Source organism: Maylandia zebra, linkage group LG2, assembly GCF_041146795.1.
Source record: "Maylandia zebra isolate NMK-2024a linkage group LG2, Mzebra_GT3a, whole genome shotgun sequence".
NCBI classification, from domain to species: Eukaryota; Metazoa; Chordata; class Actinopteri; order Cichliformes; family Cichlidae; genus Maylandia; species Maylandia zebra.
In genome coordinates, this window is record NC_135168.1 from 33,209,774 (window position 1) to 33,234,824 (window position 25,051).

At 40.2% G+C, this 25,051-nt stretch overlaps 2 protein-coding genes across 5 annotated transcripts; both read left to right on the top strand.

Moving 5' to 3' along the window:
• Nucleotides 1-30: 30 nt before the first annotated feature.
• On the top strand, nucleotides 31-11,952 carry LOC101465591 (moesin a). Of its 3 annotated transcripts, none has more exons than XM_004563267.4 (15): nucleotides 51-186; nucleotides 1,351-1,398; nucleotides 1,607-1,690; nucleotides 1,770-1,865; nucleotides 1,970-2,092; nucleotides 2,517-2,668; nucleotides 2,772-2,855; nucleotides 2,960-3,106; nucleotides 3,541-3,637; nucleotides 4,195-4,358; nucleotides 4,515-4,645; nucleotides 4,843-5,003; nucleotides 5,264-5,356; nucleotides 6,098-6,331; nucleotides 11,326-11,952. In XM_004563267.4, exons 1-15 carry the CDS (start codon nucleotides 178-180, stop codon nucleotides 11,488-11,490), a joined length of 1,788 nt encoding a protein of 595 aa, XP_004563324.1. In that variant the 5' UTR covers nucleotides 51-177; the 3' UTR covers nucleotides 11,491-11,952. The 3 variants fall into 3 exon arrangements, with proteins under 3 accessions (XP_004563325.1, XP_004563324.1, XP_004563326.1); XM_004563269.4 differs by having other exon boundaries at nucleotides 6,173-6,331; XM_004563268.4 differs by lacking the exon at nucleotides 1,351-1,398 and having other exon boundaries at nucleotides 31-186.
• Nucleotides 11,953-13,796: 1,844 nt separating this feature from the next.
• On the top strand, nucleotides 13,797-24,003 carry LOC101466282 (progesterone receptor). Of its 2 annotated transcripts, none has more exons than XM_004563271.4 (9): nucleotides 13,797-14,847; nucleotides 15,831-15,967; nucleotides 16,236-16,352; nucleotides 16,500-16,643; nucleotides 16,771-16,977; nucleotides 17,568-17,712; nucleotides 18,639-18,769; nucleotides 18,919-19,070; nucleotides 22,785-24,003. In XM_004563271.4, the coding sequence occupies exons 1-9, from the start codon at nucleotides 13,970-13,972 to the stop codon at nucleotides 22,947-22,949; spliced, it is 2,076 nt and encodes a 691-aa protein (XP_004563328.1). In that variant the 5' UTR covers nucleotides 13,797-13,969; the 3' UTR covers nucleotides 22,950-24,003. The 2 variants fall into 2 exon arrangements, with proteins under 2 accessions (XP_004563328.1, XP_004563327.1); XM_004563270.3 differs by having other exon boundaries at nucleotides 13,798-14,847; nucleotides 16,500-16,646.
• The last annotated feature ends 1,048 nt before the right edge of the window (nucleotides 24,004-25,051 follow it).

A 25,051-nucleotide genomic window follows, 5' to 3' on the forward strand; every position in this document is an offset into this window, starting at 1 on the left:
AGGGCTGCCACTGGATTAACTAAATGAAAAGTACTTGGGAATAATACAATGGCCCATTCTCATTCAGTATAATCCTTGCAGGTATTGCAAGCAGTTTCATATGACTCGGCAGCAAAAAGGCAACTACAAGCACCTCTCTGAAGAAGTGTTTTGACTATAGGTTAAAACAGAATACAAATGTCAACTGTAAGTAATCTGACTTTTATTATCTTTCTATATTTTTATTATACTGCGCTACATAAGTGGTTTAAGTATGGCAATTGGACCTCGTCTGTAAAAGCTACAAGATTCTTAGAGGTATTTTTAGTGCTTCTCTTATCAAGCTGTGATATTAAAAAGGTGTTTCTGATTATTTGCATTTGTGTTCCTGCATGTATCGAAGCTTATTGTTTCAGTTTTTTCTCTATACAAACAAAACAGTTGCAAAGTTGAGCTTTCTGTTCTTTCTTTCATGTGTAGCCTATTCACTGAAACAGTGTGTTCGGTGAGACTATCAGCTGTGCGACATTGTTATTGTTTCTGTCATAATTAAATCAGGTTCTAATGGAAGCTTAATAAAGCTTTAAAAAGCCTTACGGGGAACAGCGCAAACAATTTCCCCCCCACGTTGGTGTTTTTTTGTTTTTTCGCTATTTTACAAGTCAATCTATACCAGGGATGTCAAACTTACATTTTAGATTGTAGGCCACATACACCCCACTTTGATTGGCCTGGAAGAGTGAAACTCCCCTTTCTGTGGGTCTAAAGAAATTTAACTACACATTTAATCTCTGAGTTATCTTTGTTTGCTACATGATAAAGAAACGCTGCTGTAGTAAGTGAGAGAAATTTGTCAGCTCTTTGTGCTTAAATTGTGAGAAATACATGTGCAAAATTACAGAAAAGCATCTAGCAGCTCATTGGCCGGACTGTGCTGTAATTATAAAGCAGAAAATTTTTGTTAAGTCACAGAAAATGTTGTTTTTACTGTCGACAAATTTGGAAAAAACAGACATTTCAATAGTAGATAGTGAAAAAACTGTTGTTTAACTACTTTAGTGTAACATGAGGGATGTCTTTATCAGGAGGAAAAACATAAAACGTCTGAAAATACAGTTAAGTTTTAAAATGTATGCACTCCTTCACATTTTCCAAAGTCAGCTAGTGGACCAGAGTGGAATCTTTATTGGCCCCCAAACGACATGTTTGACACCCCTGGTCTATATCAACAACTGCAAAAAATATGTGCTATATATATGGTGTCGCTACTTTGACCCATCATTATAAATACTACTAATGCATCATGGAAAAAACCCAACATGTTGCAAGTTAAGTCTAAAATACACTGTGGGCTTCATTTTTTGATTGTAGTCCCCACCAACCTCTTGCGATTGGATGCTCCTGGTTGAACAGAAGAATGTAAGGAACACTCTCTTTTTGTTTTGCTGTAAAAGAACCAAGAAATTTAGCATTTTTTTAACGAACAATGTTAGTACAGATTTTGTAGTGCTCTTTTTTTCCACCCAGTTGCTCTCCATGCTCCTTGATGCTTCTCCAGTGACGCAGATGAATGCACAGCAGGGAGCATTTCCCCCTGTATCTCAGTGAGAGTGTTTTTCTCTGGCAGATAAATGTCCGAGTTACAACCATGGATGCAGAGCTGGAGTTTGCCATCCTGCCCAGCACAACTGGCAAACAGCTTTTTGACCAGGTATGCCGTGCAAGTACAGTCAAAGACATCATCTGACTTGCAAAAGCATGACTTTGATTGTGTTCCTTCATGTATTTAGATAGTGAAGACAATCGGGCTGAGGGAGACGTGGTTCTTTGGGCTTCAATATAAGGACAGCAAAGGCTTCTCCACCTGGCTCAAGCTGAACAAGAGGGTGAGGTGAACGAGATGTAAATTGTTTCCACTGTGTCATATTGTGAGGCTAATTATTAGCTACTTATTCATCCCTCTGCTTGTAAAAAAACACAAATAAATCAGGTGACTGCTCAAGATGTGAAGCGGGACAACCCTTTGTTGATCAAGTTCAGGGCCAAGTTTTACCCCGAGGATGTCGCCGAAGAGCTGATCCAAGAGGCAACTCAGCGGCTCTTTTTTCTGCAGGTTGGAGATGAGCACATTTACAAAAACCCAAGCTTTTGAAAGGAAGGTTATGTAAATTTGCACCAAAAATTGCAATGATGAGCATTCCTAGTCATTCTAATTCATGTGGAACCATTTGTTTTTTCCATTAAGACGACTCACAGTTTATTGCAAATGGCAAATTTACTGAAACATAAGAAACATTTGCATTTAGATAAAAAAAAAACAACAACAACAATAGGAATAATACAAATTTCAGTAAAAAGAAACAGCAGGTTTTGCATTGTTTCCATAAGAGAGTGCTTGCCTTGGAAAATGTGCATTCGGGTGCACTAGTTAAAGACAAGAATACACAGGGTTTCTCTCTGTGTATTTATACATCAATACTGCAATCCTTGTCCTACTATAAAATGGGTTATTCGTGAGTTTTTGTTCTCTATTTTAGGTAAAGGAGAGCATCTTAAATGATGATATATACTGTCCACCTGAGACTGCGGTGCTCTTGGCCTCATACGCTGTTCAGGTCAAGCTCGGAGACTACAGGGACGATTATCATGTACCGGGATATCTCGCAAAAGAGAAGCTGTTGCCACAGAGGTAGCACATCCTGTGAATATTAGCATTAGCCAGAGTTCACCTTAATTTCGAGTTTCTGCGACCTTAACTCTAACTGGCGTACCTACTCTACTGACTGAACCAGGGTTTTGGAGCAGCACAAGCTGAACAAGAGTCAGTGGGAGGAAAGAATCCAGGTGTGGCATAAAGAGCATAAAGGGATACTCAGGTACTACAGTTTTACTGCAAAAAAACCAAAACAAAACAAAAGGTTTGAATACACTTTTTTTGCATTCTGGTGTTTTGTTCATAATGATACTTTCTTCCACACAGAGAAGATGCAATGTTAGAGTACCTGAAGATAGCACAGGATCTGGAGATGTATGGGGTCAACTATTTCAACATCAAGAACAAGAAAGGCTCAGAGCTGTGGTTAGGGGTGGACGCACTGGGGCTAAACATCTATGACAAAAAGGACAAGTGAGTCATAATTCATGAATGCCTCTGAGACATTTACATAAGTCACAGTCTGTAAATCTTTCTGTTCACTGGTGGATCACAACCACTGGCATTCATGGTGGCCAGATGACTTTGCTTTTCTTTATCCTAGAGACACCATTTTTTCATTTGAATGAAATGAGCTACTTTTTGTCGATTTTTCTATCCATATAATCAAGTGCTTGAAAAAGGCTCTACCATGTAGTTTGGTTCTTGTTTGATTATCAAATTCTATCATGCTAATATGTTAAAGTGATTGTGAAGATATTTGCATGCTGATGTTAGTGCTAAAGTCACAGAGCTCCTATCAGTAGGCAATCAGTTTCCGTCTGTTTTGTATTTTCAACATGCTAACATCTGTTACATTCCCTGTACACCACAGTATAATGAAAAACCACACACCATTTTTTTTGCAGGCTGACTCCAAAGATTGGCTTTCCCTGGAGTGAGATCAGAAATATTTCCTTCAACGACAAGAAATTTGTCATCAAGCCCATCGACAGGAAAGCTCCGGTATGCGAAACGGTATCGTTAACGGTGGCAACATCGCCTTCCATGAAGCTAAACTAAAATCTGGCAACAACCTCTCTGTTCAGCTTGATGGTGTGCTTATCGTAACTCACTTCATAGATGCTCATGGACGGTATTAAATAGTCTTTCCTTGTGTACCAGGGAGGGTACATAATATGTTAGTATTCAAACATAGGCTTTTTTCACGATATTTTGCTGTGACTGTAAACAGGAGGTGTGAGCGAATCCCATATTTTTATTACTGCCAAAATAAAAAACTTTGCAAACGCATAAATTACAGCAAGTAGTGTAATGAGCTTCTGCTTGATCTCATTTACAAACATGAGTTTAGACCCTCAGTCCAATTTGCCTTCTGACTGCATGCAGAGACTTGGAAAGTGCCCAAGAGTTTAGAAAAACTAATGCTTTCCTCAAAAACAAAACTATCCTTTTTGAATATTTAAACCCATCCTTGATGGTAAAATGGATTTGATGTGCTAGGGGCCTATCACAAACCAACCCTTGGACATTCAACGATTGCTGCGTTGTGTTTGGTATAGGACTTTGTCTTCTATGTACCTCGTCTTCGCATCAACAAACGCATCCTGGCATTATGCATGGGGAATCATGATCTGTACATGCGCAGACGCAAGCCCGACACCATTGAGGTGCAGCAGATGAAGGCCCAAGCTCGTGAGGAGAAAAACAAGCGACAAATGGAGAGGTAAGAAAGTGGTGGTGGTGTTTGGGGGGCAGGGAGTGAATAATGAAAGTTTATTTTTACAGTTTACAGTGTGTTCTCTCTGCTTTAAGAAAGGACTGTCAGGAGATGATGTTTTTTTTTCTTTGGATGTGTATTTATGCACAATTCTCCTGTCAGGGCTCTGCTCGAGAGTGAGAAAAAAAAGCGAGAAAATGCTGAGAAGGAAACAGAGAAGATTGCTCGGGAGACCATGGAGCTGATGGAGAGATTGAGACAGATTGAGGAACAGACAAAGCGAGCTCAAGATGGTCTGACGACTTTCTGAATGCAAATATTTCTTAACTTTGGTTTTATTTTTCTGTTAAAAAAACAAAACACTGAAGCATGGCTGTGCGAATTTAAACACTTTATATTTCGTGATTGTAAAGTTTAAACGGGCATGTTTGGGTGTGCTGGGACGGATGTGTGTTGGATGTGTCTGTGTGAACGTGCACGTTTGTTTCAGAGCTGGAGGAGCAAACTCGTAGGGCGCTTGAGTTAGAGAAGGAAAGAAAAATTGCTCTGGAGGAGGCTGAGCGCCTGGACAAAGACCGCAGAGCTGCAGTAGAGGCTAAAGCAGCCCTGCTGCACCACTCTGAGACCCAGATCAAAAATCAGGAAAACCTGGTACAACTGCACACAGCAGCCTTTTATTCATTTTCAGTCAAATTCACAGAATCCTATATTGACGAACCTACATACAGATTCAATCCGTGAAGCTAGGAAAGAGATTATTTTATAAAATCTGATTTTTAATTTCAATTTCAGTTAAATGCAAAGTGCATGCAAGCATACGTTCTCTCCTACACGTTGCACTAAAAGAGCACAATGACCTAATACCAGGAGGGCTTCTAACTCTCTGTCCATTCCTAACCATTGTTGTATAGGCCACTGAGCTGGCAGACCTTACTTCTAAGATCTCTCAGCTGGAAGATGCAAAGAAGAAAAAGGATGAAGAGGCGAAAAGATGGCAGAAAAGGGTGAGGGTAAATTAAAGAATCATGAGAGAAATCAAGAAGGGCTTCAAGCTTATACACATATCTGTCAACAGACCTGAGTACAAAAGACAAATACAGTGTTACCCACATCACTGCACTATCATATACAGTATATCTATCTATTTCTCTATCTAGCTATAAATGCTATACTGCAAATACTATAATGTAATTGCATGAAAGACAAAAACATGAAACAGATAATCCAAACCATAAACTGTACATCATCATAGTTCTTTATTTATTCTGCTAAGGTCTGGCTTCTTTGATCACCTAAGAGCTTCTATGAAAAACCTTTTAAACTAGCTGTGAGTCCACATAGTCTACTATCACATAGCACCCATGCCTTAATACTAAAAATATGTTGATATCAGTGTTGCCAACTTAGCGACTTTGTCGCTATATTTAGCGAGTTTTCAGACCCCTTAGCGACTTTTTTCTAAAAAAAAAAAAAAATTCGTTTGATGAGGGAATCTGAAGCATTAACAATTATCAGTCATTACCCCCTTATATATCATTAATAAAAATAATCATAAATGTCAAGCAAAATAATAAATAGATGTCATGGTCAGCTATTTCAGTGATTGTACATCCATAAGACCTTTTTTAAGAATGGGACTCCCATGTTAGTTATATTATAATAGTGAATAATTACTTCAATTACTCAGTTACTTTTAATGTAACATTCCAACCCAGCACTTCAGTACAAGTCATGTCTGTCAACAGGCAGTGATGGTAGAAGCTGGTTTGGAGCAAACAAAAGAAGAGCTGAAGACTAAACTCATGGGTGTCCACATCCAGGATTCGGTCCATTCTAACATCCTCGACCACGATGAGACGGATGAGAGCAGCGCAGAAGCGAGCGCTGAGCTGACTTCTCCGGGGATGGTCCGAGATCGCAGCGAGGAGGAAAGAGTCACAGAGGCCCAGAAGAACCAGAGACTACAGAAAAACCTAAAGGTGAGGTCAGCTGAACACAGTCAAATGTCTGTCTAGTAACACATCACCTAGTCTGGCCAGAGGTCCTATTCAGCTAGAAGTTAGCAGTCATGGATTGTTTAAGAGAGCGGACAAATTATTCACAAAATACCCTCGATTTTTGTTGTTGTTGTTGTTTTTAATTGAAAAGCTTTAGGTTCTCTGAATAATATTCTGTAAATTAGAAACCACTCAAGCTGAATACTGAGACTAATGTGACAATGAGTAAATGGCCAGTTCCTGCAAAATGAGTCTGGATTAAAATGAGCCCATTCTACCAATGTGGGAACAATTCACACAAACACACACATGCAATCAATTCTAATTCCTTTTGCATTAATTAGTAAATCCAAATGTTACAGTTTTTCTTGTTGACACGACAGGATTTGAAGTCTTTCAAAGCCCTTTGTCCTCTGCACAACCTAAAGCATTTCTCATTCTTTGTTACCGTTTGCAAATTTTAGCACATTTAAGTAAAAGACTCAGCGTAATTGTTTACAGGGTGAAAAACTGTCGGTTGTATAAACCTTTGTGATTGAAATAGATTATGTACTTTTTCTCAGTTTAATGTCTTTACTCTCAAATATGCTGGTATTATGTAATGGTGTATGTACACAGTGTTAGACATCACATTCAGAGCAGTCCTACTGAACAGTCAAAATCTGCCCCAAAGTAAACATATTTACAGAGCATATGCACAACAGAGAGCACGGTCGCAGTGTGGGACCATGCAGGGACTGCTCAGATGAAGATTTTAGGAGGGAAACAGATTGCCCAAAGAAAAGGAAGAGGAGTAAAAGGGTGTGACAGTGAAGAAAGGGGAAGACGACAGTGAAGACGCAGAGACATGCAGGTGGCCATCCTCCTGTTAGACTGCATGTGAGCAGTTATTACAGTTTAATAGTTTTTAATTAGTTTTTATAATTTCGTTTTGACATTCTATTTTGGTTCAGTTTTGTTTCAGTTCGTTTCCACAAGGGGTTTCAGGTTAGTTTTTACAGGTTGAAAATGTTTAGTTTTAGGCTTGATGGATGCTCAATCATCCAGGTAAGTAAATCCCAAAAGGTTGATTCTGAATAGAATAGAATAGAATAGAATAGAATAGAATAGAATAGAATGTCTTTATTGTCATTGTCACAGGTACAATGAAAGTGGTCTCCGATCGGTGCATCATCCATAAAATTAAAATTAAATAAAAACAATAAAGATAAAAAATTAAAAAAAACTTAAAGTGCTAATAAGAATAATATAGCAGTTTGAACAAACAATTCCCGTACATTCAAACACACATACCTCACTCAGTGCATAAACCATATAAGCTGCATAATGACCATTATTTTGTAGCAACATTAAGAGCTGTTATTGCAGTTGTGTAAAAGCTGTGTTAGAGTCTGTCTGTCCTTACATTGATTGCTCTGTACTGTCTGCCAGAGGGCAACAGTTCAAACAGGAAGTGGCCATAGTGAGTAGTGAGTAGTATCTCTTGTAATGTTCTGGGCTTTTTTTAAGACAGACAGCTGTGTAGGTCTTCCAGTGTGGGGAGAGGGCAGCCAGTGATCCTTTGGGCGCTGTTAATGACCCTCTGGAGTCCTTTTCTCTGAGCCACTGTGCAGCCAGTGTACCAGGTGCATATGCAGTAGGTTAGTATGCTTTCGATGGAGGCTCTGTACAAGAACACCAGCAGTCTCTGTTTGATGTAATTCCTTCTGAGAATTCTCAGGAAGTGCAGTCTGTACTGGGCCTTTTTCAGCAACTCATAGGTGTTCACACTCCTGGAAGGGTTCTCCTCTATATTAACTCCCCAAGAAGCGAAAGTCTGCCACCCTCTCCACACAGTTAACGATTAGTGGTGTTCATCTGGATGTAGTGTTTTCAATGGGAGAAACGTTTCGTCACTCATGCAAGTGACTTCTTCAGTCAGCTGATTGCAGGTTTCCCCAATCTTATAAACAGTACATTTGCACAATGAGTGACCAGCCCACTGAATGAGCAACAGGCTGTGAAGTCAGTTCCTTGATTATTAATATGCAAATTGTCATGACCATTGATCAACAGCCACTGATCAAAGCCCACTAATCAAAACCCATGAGATCCATTCACAGAGAGTTGGGGAATGGCTCCAGTCACAGCATTGTACAATGGTGAAATATGTACCCTTAGGCCCCCTCCTCGATTCTGAGATGGTCTTTCTCTTTTCACATAAATGGCCTCCTTGAGTCCGCGCTAAAACCAGCGTTCCTCCCTGTCCAAGATGTGTACGCTCAGAGTGTCCACTGGCCTGTAGGTGTAAATAGACTGCAGAGTCCTGGCCCGACGAGGTAGCTCTTCTGTGTTGTGCCATCCGCTTCGCCAGAGGTTGTTTGGTTTCCCCGATGTATAAATCCTGGCAATCCTCCTGGCACTTAACAGCGTACACTATGTTACTCTGTTTGTGTCAGGTGACCCGATCCTTGGGCTGGAACAGTTTTTGGTGGAGCAGGTTTTGGGGTTTAAAATCCACGGAAACGCTGTTTTCAGAAAAAATGCGTCTCAGCCGTTTCGATACTCCTGACACGTACAGGAACATTAAGGGTGTTCACTTTTGGCAGCTTATGAGCAATGATCAGTCAGTTTTGATCTGATGTTGTTTATCAATGGACATGACAGTTTGCATATTAATAATCAAGGAACTGACCTCATTGTTCATTCATTCGGTGCTAGTTTCAGTCATTGTGCAAATGTACTGTTTATAAGGCTGGAGACACCTGCAGTCAGCTGAGACTGAAGAAGTCACTTGGACGAGTGATGAAACATTTCTCCCTCTGAAAACGTTACGTTCAGATGAACAAAACCAACCTTTCAGGATGTTTAGTTTTAGTTTAGTTTGAATTAGTTTCAGTGTTACTTTTAGGTTTTGTAGTTATTTTATAAAAGCATGAGGCAGAGACAAGATATAGCAATAAAATCATACATTTTTGAATACATACATTTATTTTATTTTAGTTAATTTTACAAGTTTTACAAAATAACTTCTGTTAGTTTTTATTTTCATTCTAACTTCCATCAAATATTTTTCACATCTAGTTTTAGTTTCTACTTAACCAACTATAACCTTGCAATGGACAGCTTTAGAGGTCAGGTCACTGGGACTCTGTGACCGAAACAAGCGGCTGTAGTGTAGCACAGAGTGTGCCGATTATTATTTATTTGCTTTTTAGTCTTAATAGTTTAAATGTTTTTGTTCTGTCCACTTTTTTTTTTGCACATTTTATTTTGTTTTTTTATGTTTTTTCTTTACTGCATCGCAATATGTTGAGTGGCCATTGCATTGTGTGCCTCCAAAATAAACACTTTGTTCCTCTCATTATATGCAAAGGGCTCCTTTGCTTTACAAAACACAATGTAAAATCATATGCATCTCAAACCATCAGTATTTCCTTTGATACACAGCGCTCAATGTCAGTGTAGGACAAGACTGGAAGGATAGGAGTACACTGTCATTATCGTAGAATATCAGCAATTGTTTTACCACTTTGGTGTCATGTTAAAGTTACTTGCCCTGTTGCTCTATTTGTTGACACAACTTTGGATTCTGAAGCATGAAAATAAGCTTTTAAGCAAGTTATGGCTTTTGTAGTTTAACTAATTTGTGTATCAGTTATAATATTTTCAAACATGTTTCAAGAAATGTGTGAAAGCGATTGAGAAAAACTGCAAACGTGTAAGTGCCACTTATTGAATATAATAAAATATAATAAATACAGATTTATTTATATTGACCCAAATCACAATTTTATATTGTGAGGTCAAGACCCTGCAATAATACAGAAAATAGAGAAAACACCATCAATCGTACAACTCCTGGCGACAGTGGGAAGGAAAAACTCCCTTTAAAGAGGAAGAAACCTCCAGCAGAACCAGGCTCTGGGAGGGGCGGGGCCATCTGCAGCTGCAAGTTGTTGGTTAGGGGTAGGGGACAACACAAAGACAAGATGTGGAAGAGAGCCAGAGATTAATAATAACTAATGAGTAAACGCAGAGTGGTGTGAAAGCACACAGAGAGTTAAAAAAGGTGAGTGAAGAAAAAACACTCATTGCATCATGGGAACTCCCCAGAGCCTACACCCATCCAGCTCCAACTATTAACTTTGCGAGAAAAAAAACGAATTCTAATCTGTTATTAAATTTGTATTGGTGTTACATACTTTGTAGTAAGTGGCTGAGTTACATTTTTAGAGATTATTTATTTGACATTTAACAGTGGGACCACACCTCAAACCGACCCTTTCCAGCAGCGAATGCATAACTGTCCGCCGCAGCCATTTTTTTCTCGTTTCCATGTTCCACTTGCCCTCCCAAATTCTCTCTTAGTCATGCTTTTCGATAGATATCAAGCCAATCCTCAGTGAGCCTCATCCTCTAGTGTAGATTGTTGTTCTTCACCTAGCCGTCATGTTCATTTTAAATAACCATTGCAATCTGGTTTGGAGTTGTGAACTCTTACCTATTCCGCCAACCAGCTGATTGTTCTTTCCTACAGTCTGAAAATCGCATCTTTAGTTCCTGCTGTCCTGTTGTGCTGTCACAAACATTTAAACTAGTTTGTTAAATTTTCTGTACATTTTGTTGACACATTTGTATGGAGGTTTTGACTCTGCTGTAAAGACGTGCCACATAATTACTGCCACAAATTGTGTTTCACCAGAGCTAAGTGCACTTTACATAATTAAACATTGGTGGGTCGGTACATTATCATTCTTTTGTTTTTATTCAAGTTGCAAATCCCGTCTGTGCCCCTATCTCACAGACGTGACGAGAATTGATGCTGCATAGACAACGCAACACAAAAATAGACTTTATAACTGGGCACAATAGAGTGTTTTTTAGATGGGATTGAGGGGGAGTCTAGGGGAGTGGGGTAAGGCTTGTGAACAGTCTTGTACTTTGAGGTAAGAGGATTTTATTCACTTTGTGTTTGTGTTCTTTTTTTTCCCCAGTTCCTGAGCACCGAACTGGCTCGAGCTGTAGACGAGAGCAAAAAGACCCCCAATGACCTGATCCACGCTGAGAATGTGAGGGCGGGCCGTGACAAATACAAGACCCTGCGTCAGATTCGTCAGGGCAACACTAAACAACGCATCGATGAGTTTGAGTCCATGTGAGCGGGAGTGCTGTCGGCTGGCTCAGCCTGCAGGAGAGACTAAGTTCGGATGAGCTGGACACACACACAGAGATTTTAGAAGTGTAGGGGAAACATTATCACATTAATCGTAAATTTAGCTTAAGAATGACAGTGTGAACCCGAAAACAAATTATATTATAGACAATGTTGACGATTTCTTTAGTAAGCAAGTCAGTGAGAATGTAGCAGTTGTTCTTCTAGATGCATTTTTAATTTTGCACACACCCACATTCCCACTTCTCATTTATAAACAGGTTTGCTGTTGCCCTTATCAGTCTGATTACATCTTACTGCACTTCCAATATGTCCTATTGAAAACCTTATTAATGTTGATTAATTGAAGCAGTGACATTTAAGGCAAATGTTTTTATTCTAGCAAAATGTGAAATCATCTTTTCTTTATCTTGGAAATAGAAGTAAAAAATAAAATAGAGAGACACAACTGATGTGGGTTGGGTGCATTATTTTCCACATGAGCAATATTGGGTGTCTAATGAGTAAATCTGCTGCTGGTTATCAGTTTTAAATGCATGTTTGTGTAATATAATGTGATATAGGCGAAGTTAACTTGCCACTGTGGAGCAGGGATGTGGCTGAAGGGGGCTTAAATTCAACTGGCCCTGTCAATGAAAACAAGGGAAGAAATGAACCTTTTTGGTATAAATGCACCTTTGTAAGCATATTTATAAATAAAAAAAAAACAACTTTATTTGATGATTTTGATTTTTATGATATGAGAAATGAAAACAAATTGCTGTAAAAATAAAAATCTTACAACATAATTTTACAGTATTTCAAAAAATACAGTAATATTCTGTAAACAGCAATGCATTCTGGGAGCTTGGATAAAGTCTATAGGCTACTGTAAAATTCCATATTTACAGATGCATTGTGGGATTTAGAATAGTCGTGAGAATTTCCAGCAATGCGTGGAGGGATTTCTAGTAAGTGACTTAGTTAATTCATTTCTTAATTTTAATATTTCACTCTTTGTGTTTACCAGCTTTAAATTCGACATTTTTGAAAGTAATGTTATATCACCGCTCATTTTCTGCTAACAAGGTTAAGGTTAGCTTGATTGTTGCTGATGTAATAATAAGTGAATACAGAGGAGCTGTTGGCACTGATACATAAGGTCAGCTTTCAGCATTAATCATAATTTTGCAAATCACGAATTTAGTTTATGGTTAAATTAATAAAAGTTGATGTGCTCAGCAAGTAATACCAAACCTTTTCATTATATTTATTTTAACAGCATCTTTAGGATTTTACATAATTGTCCTGTAAAACAAATACAGCATCATCCTGTAAAAAAAACGTTTACAAAAACTACAGGGCAGGCAACCCTGCTGCCAATATTTTTACTCTAAATTTTACAGGGTTTTTCTTACAGTGTTCATTAAGTCTTTCACTCTGCAAAGAGGAACCTAAAACAAGATGAGTGCACAGACTTTTTTTTTATTTCGCCAACTCAGTACGATAAACCATATTTCTGATTAAAACCGGACAAAATTATCTTGTCTTGTCCTGCAAAGCACAACATTTTTGATAGGATTTTCTCATTTCCCATGTGCCCACCCTGAATGTGAGTGTGCGCCACTCACTCCCTCTTGTGTCACCCCATTTAAAAAAGGGTCTGCCTAACTTCTTCTCCTCCTGCAATCCAAAAAGGAAGCTTTCCACAAACGCCCCAACCCAATCCAGACCTTTTCTATATACTGGGTAAAATTAATTTGCAGTCCCCAGCTCCTGTCGTGTGCTGAGTCATCACAAGCTATCCAAAAATAAATAGTTGAAAGCACTGCGTTACTACCTATCAGAGCCTCCACTGACCACCCCGTTCTTTTTAGTTGTTATTTTAATATGGTTTAAACACATCAATGATTGTGCATTCTGGTTTGTTGTTAACCTGATTCTCTGTGTGAATCAGACCGACAAACACAAGCAAGCTTATATAACTCTAAGTAGGAAAACAAACTACTGCACAGAGTGCTGTAATTATTAATCGCAGCTATGCTCTTGAGACGCCATTAGATTTGCACGTAAAATAGTGAGAGGCACGCAGCTGGGTTTTAAAATTGCTAAAAGTTAACCTACACTGGGTTCATTAATCACTGTATAAAGAAGAGTCTGTGCGAAAACCAATTCTCACTATGCTGGTGTTTCTCTTTCTTTGTTTTTGTTTTTTGGTAATTCGTGAGGTGAATTTTAATCCTGCGTTGAAAAAAAAAAAAAGAAAGTTACTATAAAAGTGTCGAAAAGCCCCCGTCATTTGTAAATCATACCGGCGGGACGTCCCTTCCCCTTCGTAACTTACGTCGACGACTGATGTGCATTTCCCATCCGCCTAGACGCACGAGAGTAGTGTCACTGGGTAGGCGTTTTCTAGCCTGGAAAGTGTTGTTTTGTTTGCTCGCCGCGCACCCAGTGCACTCTAACTCCGAGAACCGGAGCCGAAAATGTCCTTTCACTCGGTTTTGGAAGGAACAAACTCTTTAACGATGAATGAAGGGGATCGGTTGGATACCACCATCTATGCGTGTCCGGCTTATGAGCTCAGTAAAGCGGTGTCGGTGTCTTTGGGTTTGGATTCGGTGTCTTCTCCGCCCAATAATATGAACCAGAGCTCCAGCAGCGCCTTCGCAGAATGCGACTCCACTGTGGCGGATACTTCTCGAGGAGTGCCAGAGTTGAGAAGGACTGGAAATATGAACTCCGACAGCAGCCTGCTTGTCCTGGGTGACAGCAGCCTTAGAGAGGACGACTTTGGAGAAGTGTGCCAGGGCATACAGCAGGTGAGCTGTATGGATCTGTTCGGATCGGGCGAAATGGACGGTGCGCAAACTGTGACGCGTGGCTCGGTGATATCCAGATACGTCTGCAGGCAGTCAAATGTGTTTATGAACCCCACGCTGGAGCTGCCCGCGACCCCTCAGGTGGCCGAGGTCGTACCCTTAAAACCACCTTCGTCTTACTATGACAGTTCAGACCTATATAGGGATTTCCCACCGCAAATGTGGTGCGCAAATGAGCGCGCATACATCGACCGATCCCAGCCTCAGCCACAGCCACAGCCACAGAGGGGAGAATCAGGGGAACATAATTTTTTGTGCAAATACTGTAATTGTGGGCAAGCTCCTCGCGGAAACAGGCAGGAATGCCGCTGTATCTGGTACGGTAGAGGTGAGAAGGGTGGCAAAGGTGGCATGCGAGCGACGGCACAAGGATATGGCCAAATGGAAAGTTACCCAAGTGCGATTCCTCAGGGGCAAAGCACTTTCTCCACTATCAAGAGCGAGCCTTCGGTGTGGATGAATTGCACAGATCGCAGTTTAAGGTAAAGATCAGATTCGAATGATTTGTTTTGTGTGCGTCAGGTCAAAAGCCCATTCATACTGAGTACAGTACATTCAGTATTACCGATCCCTCCCATCTCTCACACGTTTCTTTAATGAGAAACACACAGCATGAGCCATCGTGCCAGTAACTGCGCTCAATGCAGTCGGGCTTTGGTCATTTTGTCTTCTAAAAGGAGTGCTGTAATGAGTTTAGGCGTAAGTTCGCAGATGTTTAACGGTGCACTGTCTTTCCGGATTTCATGCTTAGTTTCTTGACGTTTCTGTGAGAGCCACAAAGCATAAGCTAATTGGATAAGTGTCAGCACAAATAAATCAAAGGCAGCGAACACGATTATTATATATCGCTATCAGCCATGACTTCTATTGATACTCTGTGGAGTCCTGAAATGTTCAGCAGCACTGAACCCTTTGTCCTCCAACAGCATGGTGTGGGGTTTTTTTTGTTTTTTTGTTTTGGCTTTCTCTAAATCATGTTATAGCATGCAGCTACAGCAACTTAAAGTTTATCCTATTCTTAAGATTTTCCAGAAATGTCCTTATAAGCCCTGGGACTGCAGCAGTAGGAAATGTATCAGTGTCCCTATAAAGAAGAGATACAGCACCTGTTGCTGTTTCTGCTTCTAGAAAGAAAACCTTCTATTTTATTACAAGTTACGGATTCATTAAAAAAAAACTTCACTCTGGCATGTGCTAATCACAACTTTTACTTTGGAGCAAACTGACTCCCTTTGCTGACAAATTGTCAACCACACCCAAAACCGATAGCGTCTGTGTGAGTGCTTTTTAATGTCTGCTGCAATTCTTCATCAGTGTCTTCCCTCAGTTTTTACGGTAAAAGGGTTTAAAAACTGAGGGAAGACACTAAAACAACACCATTGCGTGCGCGCGCGTGTGTGTGTGTGTGTGTGTGTGTGTGTGTGTGTGTGTGTGTGTGTGTGTGCGTGCGCGCGCGCGCGCCCAGGCATGAGGATTTTTTTCCAGGTGTGTATCTGTCAGAAAGGAGAGTGTGTCAAGTGTGCGGAGATGACGCCTCGGGTTGTCACTATGGAGCAGTCACCTGCGGCAGCTGCAAAGTATTCTTCAAGAGGGCCGCTGCAGGTGGGTGCAACTCACACACACACACACACACACACACACACACACACACACACACACACACACACACACACACACACAATTACTCACGCACTGATTTTAATTTCTTACACCCACTTGCTCTCTCCTGTAGACAGGGCACAGTGACCCTGACATTATGAGGTCGAGTTATTTGTTATCAGTAAACGCCCACATATCGTTGCTATGAGTGGAAGCCTAGGCATTGTTGAACTCGCACTCCTCATCCCCCAGCACTCTTGTGTGCCTCCAGGTAAGCAGAACCACTTGTGTGCCAGCCGAAACGACTGCACCATCGACAAACTGAGGCGGAAGAACTGCGCGTCGTGTCGCTTAAAGAGATGCTTCATGTCGGGAATGAGCCTTAAAGGTGAGCTACCAGAGACGAGGAAATAATGAGACATAAATAAAGGAAAGTATTTTGCAGTTTTAAAAAAATAGGTCAGCATGGTCAGATTCCTTACATTTATTAGATTAGAAGCCGTCCATCTGAATTCTAACAGAATCATCTCTCTAGGTCGCAGGCTGAAGGGAACCGGGCAGGCGAGTAATGGAGAAGAGGAGCAACAGCCAGCTAGCTGGGGACACGGAGAAAAAGAAGAGAGGGCAGCGAAGAAAGATGCAGTCTTGGAGTCCAGAAATGCAGCTGTCAGGGCTCAAGGTGGTAAGGATTAGTTGCACAGAGCTCAAATGTCACGTTTATTCAATGTTACTTTTGCCAGAAAAGACTCGATCTTGCCACACTTTCTGCTTCATGTTGTTTTTACATATCTACATATCTCGAGCAGCTTCCCAGGCCCTGGTTGCGGCCATCCCCCCACCCCTGCACTCCTGCCTGTCGCTGCTCAGCATCCTACAGGCTATTGAGCCAGCACTGGTCAATGCCGGGCATGATCCTGCCCAGCCAGACAGCCCCGTGTCCTTGCTCACCAGCCTGAACGAGCTGGGAGAACGGCAGCTGGTAACCGTGGTCCACTGGGCCAAGGCAATACCAGGTAAACTAATCTGAGCCAAGGTAATTAATTCCAAGTAGCTCTTCCAGAGAATCTGGTAGGGAGCACATTTCCATGGCTGCTTCCGTTTTGGTTTCTAGTCAAACATACCACTTGCATTCCTTGTTAAGCAAAACCCTGAAAGATCAGACTTGTAAACAACTTTGACTAAGACAGTGGATGGTAAATGGGCAGTTTGAGAAGAAATAAGCGTAATTCAATCAAAAATGACATTAGAATTCCCTGCGGTTTGGATGAGCAGTACCACTGTTAGGAAATGTATTTAATCTGCCAGCACTGAGCAAGGCCTCAGTATCTAGGTCAAAAGATGAGATACCTTTCCAGAAGTTTGCGCTGGTTTAGTGTCCATGCAAAACAAACAAAGTTGTTCAAATATTAGCCACTAGAGGGGGATGTTTCCCATTTAAACAAAAAAGATAAAATAGAGGAAGGCTGAGAATGGCCATCATTGTATCCATGTTTGCCTCAACAGTTATTTAATTAAGCCAAATCAGCTGATTTTTTTTAAAAATAATAAAACTGTGAATGCTTAACCCTGAGGAGAGCTTGATAACAGCGACTTTTGTTAACAGGGTTTCGGGACCTGTATGTGGATGACCAGATGTCACTGATTCAGCTGTCATGGATGGGGGTGATGGTGTTTGCCTTAGGCTGGAGATCCTACACGCTGACTAACAGCTCTATGCTGTACTTTGCTCCAGACCTGGTTTTCAATGAGTGAGTTTCAGCAAATATTCAATTTAACATCAAACAACGAATTCACAAAAAAGGAGACACAAAATCTTTATCAAACTAAGAAACGAGAAATTATCACTGTGGCATGGGGTTTGCTGCGATGCCATGAGACTTCACTTGTCATCGTGAAATGCGATGAAAGGCACGGTGCGACACTTTTCTGGTGTTTTTCAGCAGGAGGAAAACAAACAGCGAATGTCTCTCCGGGCACACCAGCAAACCCGTCACTTTGCATTTGATAAATGCGGCTGGCGGAGGGAATCGTCTCAAATGCTTTGCTCTTTTTCATCATCGCATAACCATTCATCAGTGTCCAAGAACTTCCACTCTGACAAGTTTTAATTTACACTCCAACCTCACCCCTCGGCCCCTTATCAAAATGTTTCTGACACCTCAACTCCAGCCTTTGTCTTTTTCTTTCTACTCCCAAAAGAAACCCAGACAACAGAGTTTGTGTCACAAAAATCACTGCACATGAGTCCCCCCCCCCCCCCCCCCCCCCCCCCCCCCCCCAGGCTGTTATCAGTAAATTGTTGTGTCAAGAACAAAGAAGGTATGACGATGTTCGCCAACTCTCATGGCAGCTCTGAATTGGTCAGTGTTTTGCGTGACGTTAGCACTCATTCTGTCTGTGTTACACCCATGTCACTCTATTAGGCTGCTTCTGACCTGCATAGTAATGGATACGCATGCCCTTGTTGCTGACCCTCATTTTTCAGTGCCTCACTGTCGTTCTCTATTTTCCATTATCCATCTAACTCGTTTTTTCTCACCTCTGGTGCCTTTTTTCTCTCCCTTTTTCCCCTTCATGTCCCCAATAACTACTCCTTTCTACATTTCTCACTACGTGACCCTCCTCCTGCGTCACGCTTTTTTTCCCCTTTTTTCTTTTTTATCCCTCCTCACAGCCAGCGGATGCAAGTGTCCAGCATGTATGAACACTGTGTGAGGATGAAGCTACTATCCCAAAGGCTGTGCATGCTCAAGGTTACCCAGGAGGAGTTCCTCTGCATGAAGGCCCTGGTCCTCCTCAGCATCAGTGAGTCACCCGGGACCATGAGTAATGACGCGAATGTCAACTCAACATGTGAAATACAACTGCAATAGAGTACAGCCATACTTTAGAGAATTGATGGGCTGGATAAAGTCTGTGAGAGTTACTGTTGTGTTCTGGCTTTGTGGTCACAGTGCCAGTGCAGGGCCTGAAGAGCCAGAGTTGTTTTGACAAACTGCGGACCTCCTACATCAAGGAGCTAGACCGTTTGGCCAGCCACCACGGAGAGACCACCCGCACGCAGAGACTGTTTCAGCTCACGCAGCTGCTGGACTACCTCCAGTCGGTAATACACACAACCGCATTCCAAAAAATGCACCATGCTGTGACACTGGACATGGATGCACATGTCATTTTTTTAGAGTGAGCGCAAATCACTTGTATTTTTATTTTTATTCCTATTTATTCTATTTATCCCCTTCGTATATTTTATTTATATTTTTCTCTGTATTTATATATGTGTGTGTATGTGTGTGTGTCTATATATATATATATATAATATTCTGTAACTGTAACTTCTGTCGGTGCCGTGCTTTTTGGAAATCGAATTTTCCAGAGGAACCCACCCGAGGGATTAATAAAGTTCTATCTTATCTTATCTTATCTTATCTTAAAATAATGCTCCTTCCTCTCGCACAAAATGACAGACACAACACTATACAGGCTTGCAATACAACTGTAAACTTATTATGAACACACAAGCAAGATTTTTATTGTTTTAAAATTTCACGGCTGGATTCATTCAACCGAATCTGTCAGACATTGCATTTAATATCTAAGCCCTTGTTTTCTCCACAGGTTTAAGCCTGTTATTTTTTTATTCTCTTTTAGCTACTGTGTATCTGTGTTTCGGATTATATGATAACCTGGATTTGAGATTTGCTTCCTTGAAACGCCTAATCCATAACAGCCTACCATGATAATTAACAATTATAAAAGAATAGTGGTGCCAGATGCTGCTGTATTAAAGCCAATAAGATGATTTCCATTTGTAAATTATTTATATGGACTGAAGAATAACCCAGACACAGTAAATGAACTGCTAATTACAGTCATGTGAAAAATAAAGTTTAAAGAGGCCTTTACTGCTTTGTGAGTAGCTCTGTGAAAGCGTTCATGTGTGTTAACACAATGCCACAGTCTTCCCAGGAGTGGACGTCCCAGCAAATTTTCAAACCTCCGTGAGAATGTTAAATGTTAAAGTTCATGGCAGCACAATTAGAGAAAGACTGAAAAGGTATAGCTTGTTTGGAAGGGGTGCCAGGAGAAAGTCTTCTCTCTGAAAAGAACATGGCAGGATAACTTAATTTGAAAAGGTGCAACTGAATATTTTGCTTCTGGAGATTTTGAGAAACAATGTTTTCAACGTCAAAAAAATTCAACTGGAGATGTTTGGTCATAATGCATAGTACTCATTTGGGCTTGTTTTGCAGCCGGAGGACCTGGACACATTGCAGTGATTGAGTTCAACATGAACTCTTCAGTATACCAAAGGTTTCTAGAGTCAAGCACCGCAACAAATCTCTAACAGAATGGCTCACAAAGAAAATAATCAAGGTGTTGCAAAGGCCCAGCCAAAGTATAGACCTTAACCTGACAGAGATGGTGTGGCAGGACATAAGCAAGCTGTGCTTGAACAATTGCCTGCAAACCTCAAAGAACTAAAGCAATGCTGCAAAGATCACAGGACCAAAATTCCTCCAGAATTATGAGAGAGGCTGATAACCTTTATCAGCCTCTCTCATATGACCTTCATACAGAAAATTATTATTTTGAGTTATTGCTGCTTAATGTGGTTTTACAAGCTACCAAATTATGGGCTGTTTTCACATGACTGAATACAGAGGTGGAAAAAGTACAGACTTTCTTTACTTAAGTAGAAGCACAGATACATTTGTCAAAAAAACAGTAAAAGTTGAAGCACTGAAACAACTTTACTCAAGTAAATGTGAAAAAGCATTTTTGGACAAAGGCAACTGAACTTTGCACTATAATAATATAATAAAATAATGTTAGTACATGAGAATACCAATGCTATTGAATCTAGAGTCTAACTTTAAGAAATCCACTCAGTTTCAATCTGTTGTGCAGTGACAGGGAATTAAAAGTCGAAACTACCTAATATTTTCATGCAACACAAAATGAGTTTAGCTTAGTTTGTGTTGCAGGACATTTCACAACATGAAAACACATAATTTATCAAAACATATCATATGCAAATCCAATATGTGATTAAAATGAAGCTTTAAATTTGCAGTTTATCAAGTATTACTGAGCAGTCCTTACCTTCAAACCTCTCTTCTTCCTGTCCTGTCTTTCTTATCTTAGCTGATAGAAACGTTGAATTTGAAATTACCACCTTTTAACCACCAGAAAACCAAAAAACATGTCACTTCCTTCCTTCTTTGTCCTCCTCTGCAGCGCTAGCTAGATGCTGTACCGCGTACCGTGAACCTGCACTTCTATCGGTCCACTTTAACCCCGAGTGTAAATGCTATAAATGATCATTTTAAAACAAAAGTAACGAGCCTGTTTTGAAAATGTAAGGAGTAGAACGTTCAGATATTTGTTTAAAAATCTAGTGAGTAAAAGTAAAAAGTTGCTAGAAAAAGTATTAAGTATAAAAAGTATTTGTACTTCCTTACTTCCAACCTCTGACTGAATTTGACTGCATCTGACTGCTTTTTCTACTCTCACTCAAAACACTTTTCACTACAAGCCACATGTACCTATTCACACACCAAACACTTTAATCTGTGGCCATAATTTTGACGTGATGTCATAAGAGTAGTGTTAAACCTCGAAACAAATGCATAAGCAATAAAAAAGCAGGTTCATAAGATTTGCCTTCATATGCGCGACCATGCAGAAGGTTGATTAACGAGTTTCATTGTTATTTCTGTCAAACATTTGTGCACATATATACCCAATACCAGCAAAATCAGCAACACCTGAAAAGATTTTTTAAAAGCGCTTTTTATTATATTTTAACAAAATATAGAAAGGTCAAGTTGTGCTGTGACCTTCAGTAAAAAAAGAAAATGGAAAGATTATGAACCAAAAAAAAGGCATAAAAGTCCAAGTCCAGGCATTTGAGGTAGATTTGAATGAGTAATAAAAGGTCTTTAATTTAGTTTAAATTCACCCTAAATAAGACACACGCTGATAGCCATCAGTGTATTTCTAGATTTATATTCTGTTTATTTTGTTAATAATATTTTTTCCTTTTTACCTCTAAGCCGTAAAAGACTGACGTGGTATTGTAGGTACGCAGGTGTATCTACTTAAAAACACATGTAGTTTTCCTGTTACGACTTCTCGATGTGCATTTCTTGCATTTTTATTTTCTTTTTATTTGGTGAACTTTCTTTTGTTGTTGTAATACACACTAATCACTCATCTCATCCTTACTGAGGTTTAGGAGGGGGAAGTGTGTTGATGTAGATGTGCAACCACTAGGGGGTGTAAATGCACTACTTTTAACCCTTTTTAGGATTTTTTTTTTCTTTTTGTACTTTTATCTCAATGATGAGAACAATTAGCTATCAAAGGAAAAACCCCTTACATCATTATATGAGTATGACCAGAAGAGTTAAAGCGCTATGTGGAGAGGAGCCACAACAGATTGAGCCTCCTGTCTTTCACTGTGGATTTACCTTTAAATGCTCGGCTTTGTGGCTTTTGAGCTGGAGGGCAGCCAGAGATTGTCTGGAAGGGCCCTTTAGGAAGAAGATCAGAGTTGATGAGGACTCCTTCAGCTTTGCCCTGTCTGTGGAGCTTAGTGTCACAATAAGTGTTATCTCCTAAAACCGCCTCTTAAGCTGTGCCATGAAAGTCTCGTTTGTTTTTGTTCATTCGTATTATTATTTGGGCATTTTTAGTCTTTATTATACAGGGACAATAGACAGCATCTACATGTTTTCCACATTACATATTTATTTATCTCTTTGTTTCTAATAACCCCAACACATGTATGTATCATGTTTGTCTCTTGACATAGGTTGTGAGGAAATTACACCAGTTCACCTACGATCTGTTCATCCAAGCTCAGTCCATGCAAATGCACGTCAGCTTCCCAGAGATGATCTCGGAGATTGTGAGCGTCCACGTGCCCAAAATCCTCTCTGGGATGGTCAAGCCCATCCTTTTCCACAACGCGGCCTAGTGAGTGAGAGTCTCCAAGACTGTCTTTTCATCAGCCACACCGACCGGAAAGAGTTCTCAATGATTTTTACACTTCTGTCCTGAGAGTAGGGTGCAGTCAAGGTGTAAGCAGATGTTAACAGAAGGGCAGACAGCACATTCTTCCAGTCTAATGTAGTTTGATTTCATTTTCTCACTTCTTCTTCTTATTGCCTGTTTGAATGTATCCCGCACATACACAAATGCTTTTTGGGGGCTGATTAAAATACTTGCATGCATTTCTGTCCACATACTAATGGTGAACCTCATGGCATGTGAACTTCTTCGGCTCTTCATGTGGATAATCACAAACTCTTCTGGGGCGTGCGGTGCAGGGGGCCAAGTTTGAAGGCAGCACATCCCGGTAGCTTGTCTGTGTGCATTAGCATGACATTTTGAACTAGCTATTTTTCACAATGAATGTTACTGTGTGCACCTGAGATGAAAAAAGGAAAAAAATTAATAAATCAGTGACTGACAGTTAATAAGCGGTTGTGACGTTCATGCTTGGAAGCAAAGCTATCTGGCCCGGAGGCATATAAAAACATTTTTTTGACAGCTGTCATCATCTATTAAAAAAATATCGGACTATTACTAGATTTCTGTTTTGTCAAAATGAAAGCACTTTCAAGGTGCGACTGGAGCGTCACCAAATTTCAAATGTATATTTATCCATTTTTGATGCCAAAAAGGTCACAGCAGTCACAGTGAAGGACGTAATTGGACAAAATGACTCCATTAGTCGAGAAACACCACGGGTGACTTTATTTTATTTTTTTTTATCAGGAAAAAAAAAGGTTTTTCAGTGCCAAATATTATTAAAGTAAAGTTTTTCCACAGTGGACGTTTCATACTGTTGTAACTTTTCTACAGTTTCCTAAAGTGTTCTTTGCAAATGTTTTGTTGTGTATTACCATGTAATCCTCGTAGCTTATGACAGTTTTTGCTAAAGGTCCAGCCAAGAACCCGCTCTATTGTTGCAACATTTACAGCTTGACATGTAATAAAACAAAATAAAGCCAAAGTCTGAGTGCATACCTGATGGGTTTTTCTTTTTTGCTAATCTCATTGTCTTGATGATTATACGGGTGAATATTCCAGTTTTTCCCCTCCGCCTCATTCAATTCAAGCCCGCGAGGAGTTTAACTGGCTGAGCAGGGCGAACGAAACATCAGGCAGACATTTCTACTACTGCATTACCCGCAGTCAGGGTTATCACACATTCTCCATCCAGTCAAGTAATACATTACAGCAGAACACGGCACAGAGCTGGATATTTAATAGCAGGCCTGGAGGATTTCTTTCATCAGTTGAGCCTGTCTGCCAATCAGTAACTCCAGCCTTTCGCTACCATCTAGTGGCGGCTGCGATAACCTGCACCAGTGAAATGAAACTTGGAAGTTGTGTAGTAGCACAACATCTGTTGGATCCATTGACATTTGCTTTGTAATGTAATTGGACACGGGTTCACTCAATGTTTGAGTGAGGTTACCATTAAATAGACCGAGGCACGAGAGTGGACTTGAGTGCATTAAAGAGTAACAGCAAGTAAAGGCTGCATGAAAAGCATGATTCAGGATTGAAAAACTTAATATAAATGTTGAGTGTAGGACCCTCACATTTAACCAGGCTGTGATGTTGAAATAACTGATTTAAAAAATGTTTTTCTTTCCTTTTCCAGAGAAAGACTCAGGTATGAGACACTATAAACAGTATATATAAAGCATTTACATAACGTCTGTAAGTCTAGATAAACAATGAGATTACTTTAAGAGCTGGCTCATTTTAGTTACGTGGTACATTTGAAAGCCTCATCCATAAAAACATGGGTAACCTCTGCCGCCATTTTTAGTCCCATTTCCTGAACCACCTCTTTCAGCAAGTATTTGTCCCTCTCATAAATGAATCGGAGCTGAACGAAGTCGGGATTGAAAGACACGCTGAAATATCACTTATTTCTAAATACGTCCCTTGCTCGGCGTGCCCCTGTGGCTTCCCTTGAAGGGAATTGCATCTGGTAGGTTTGCAATGATCAAAAATGTATGCGCTGAAGTCGACATTTGAACTTAGTTTGGATTCCATTTG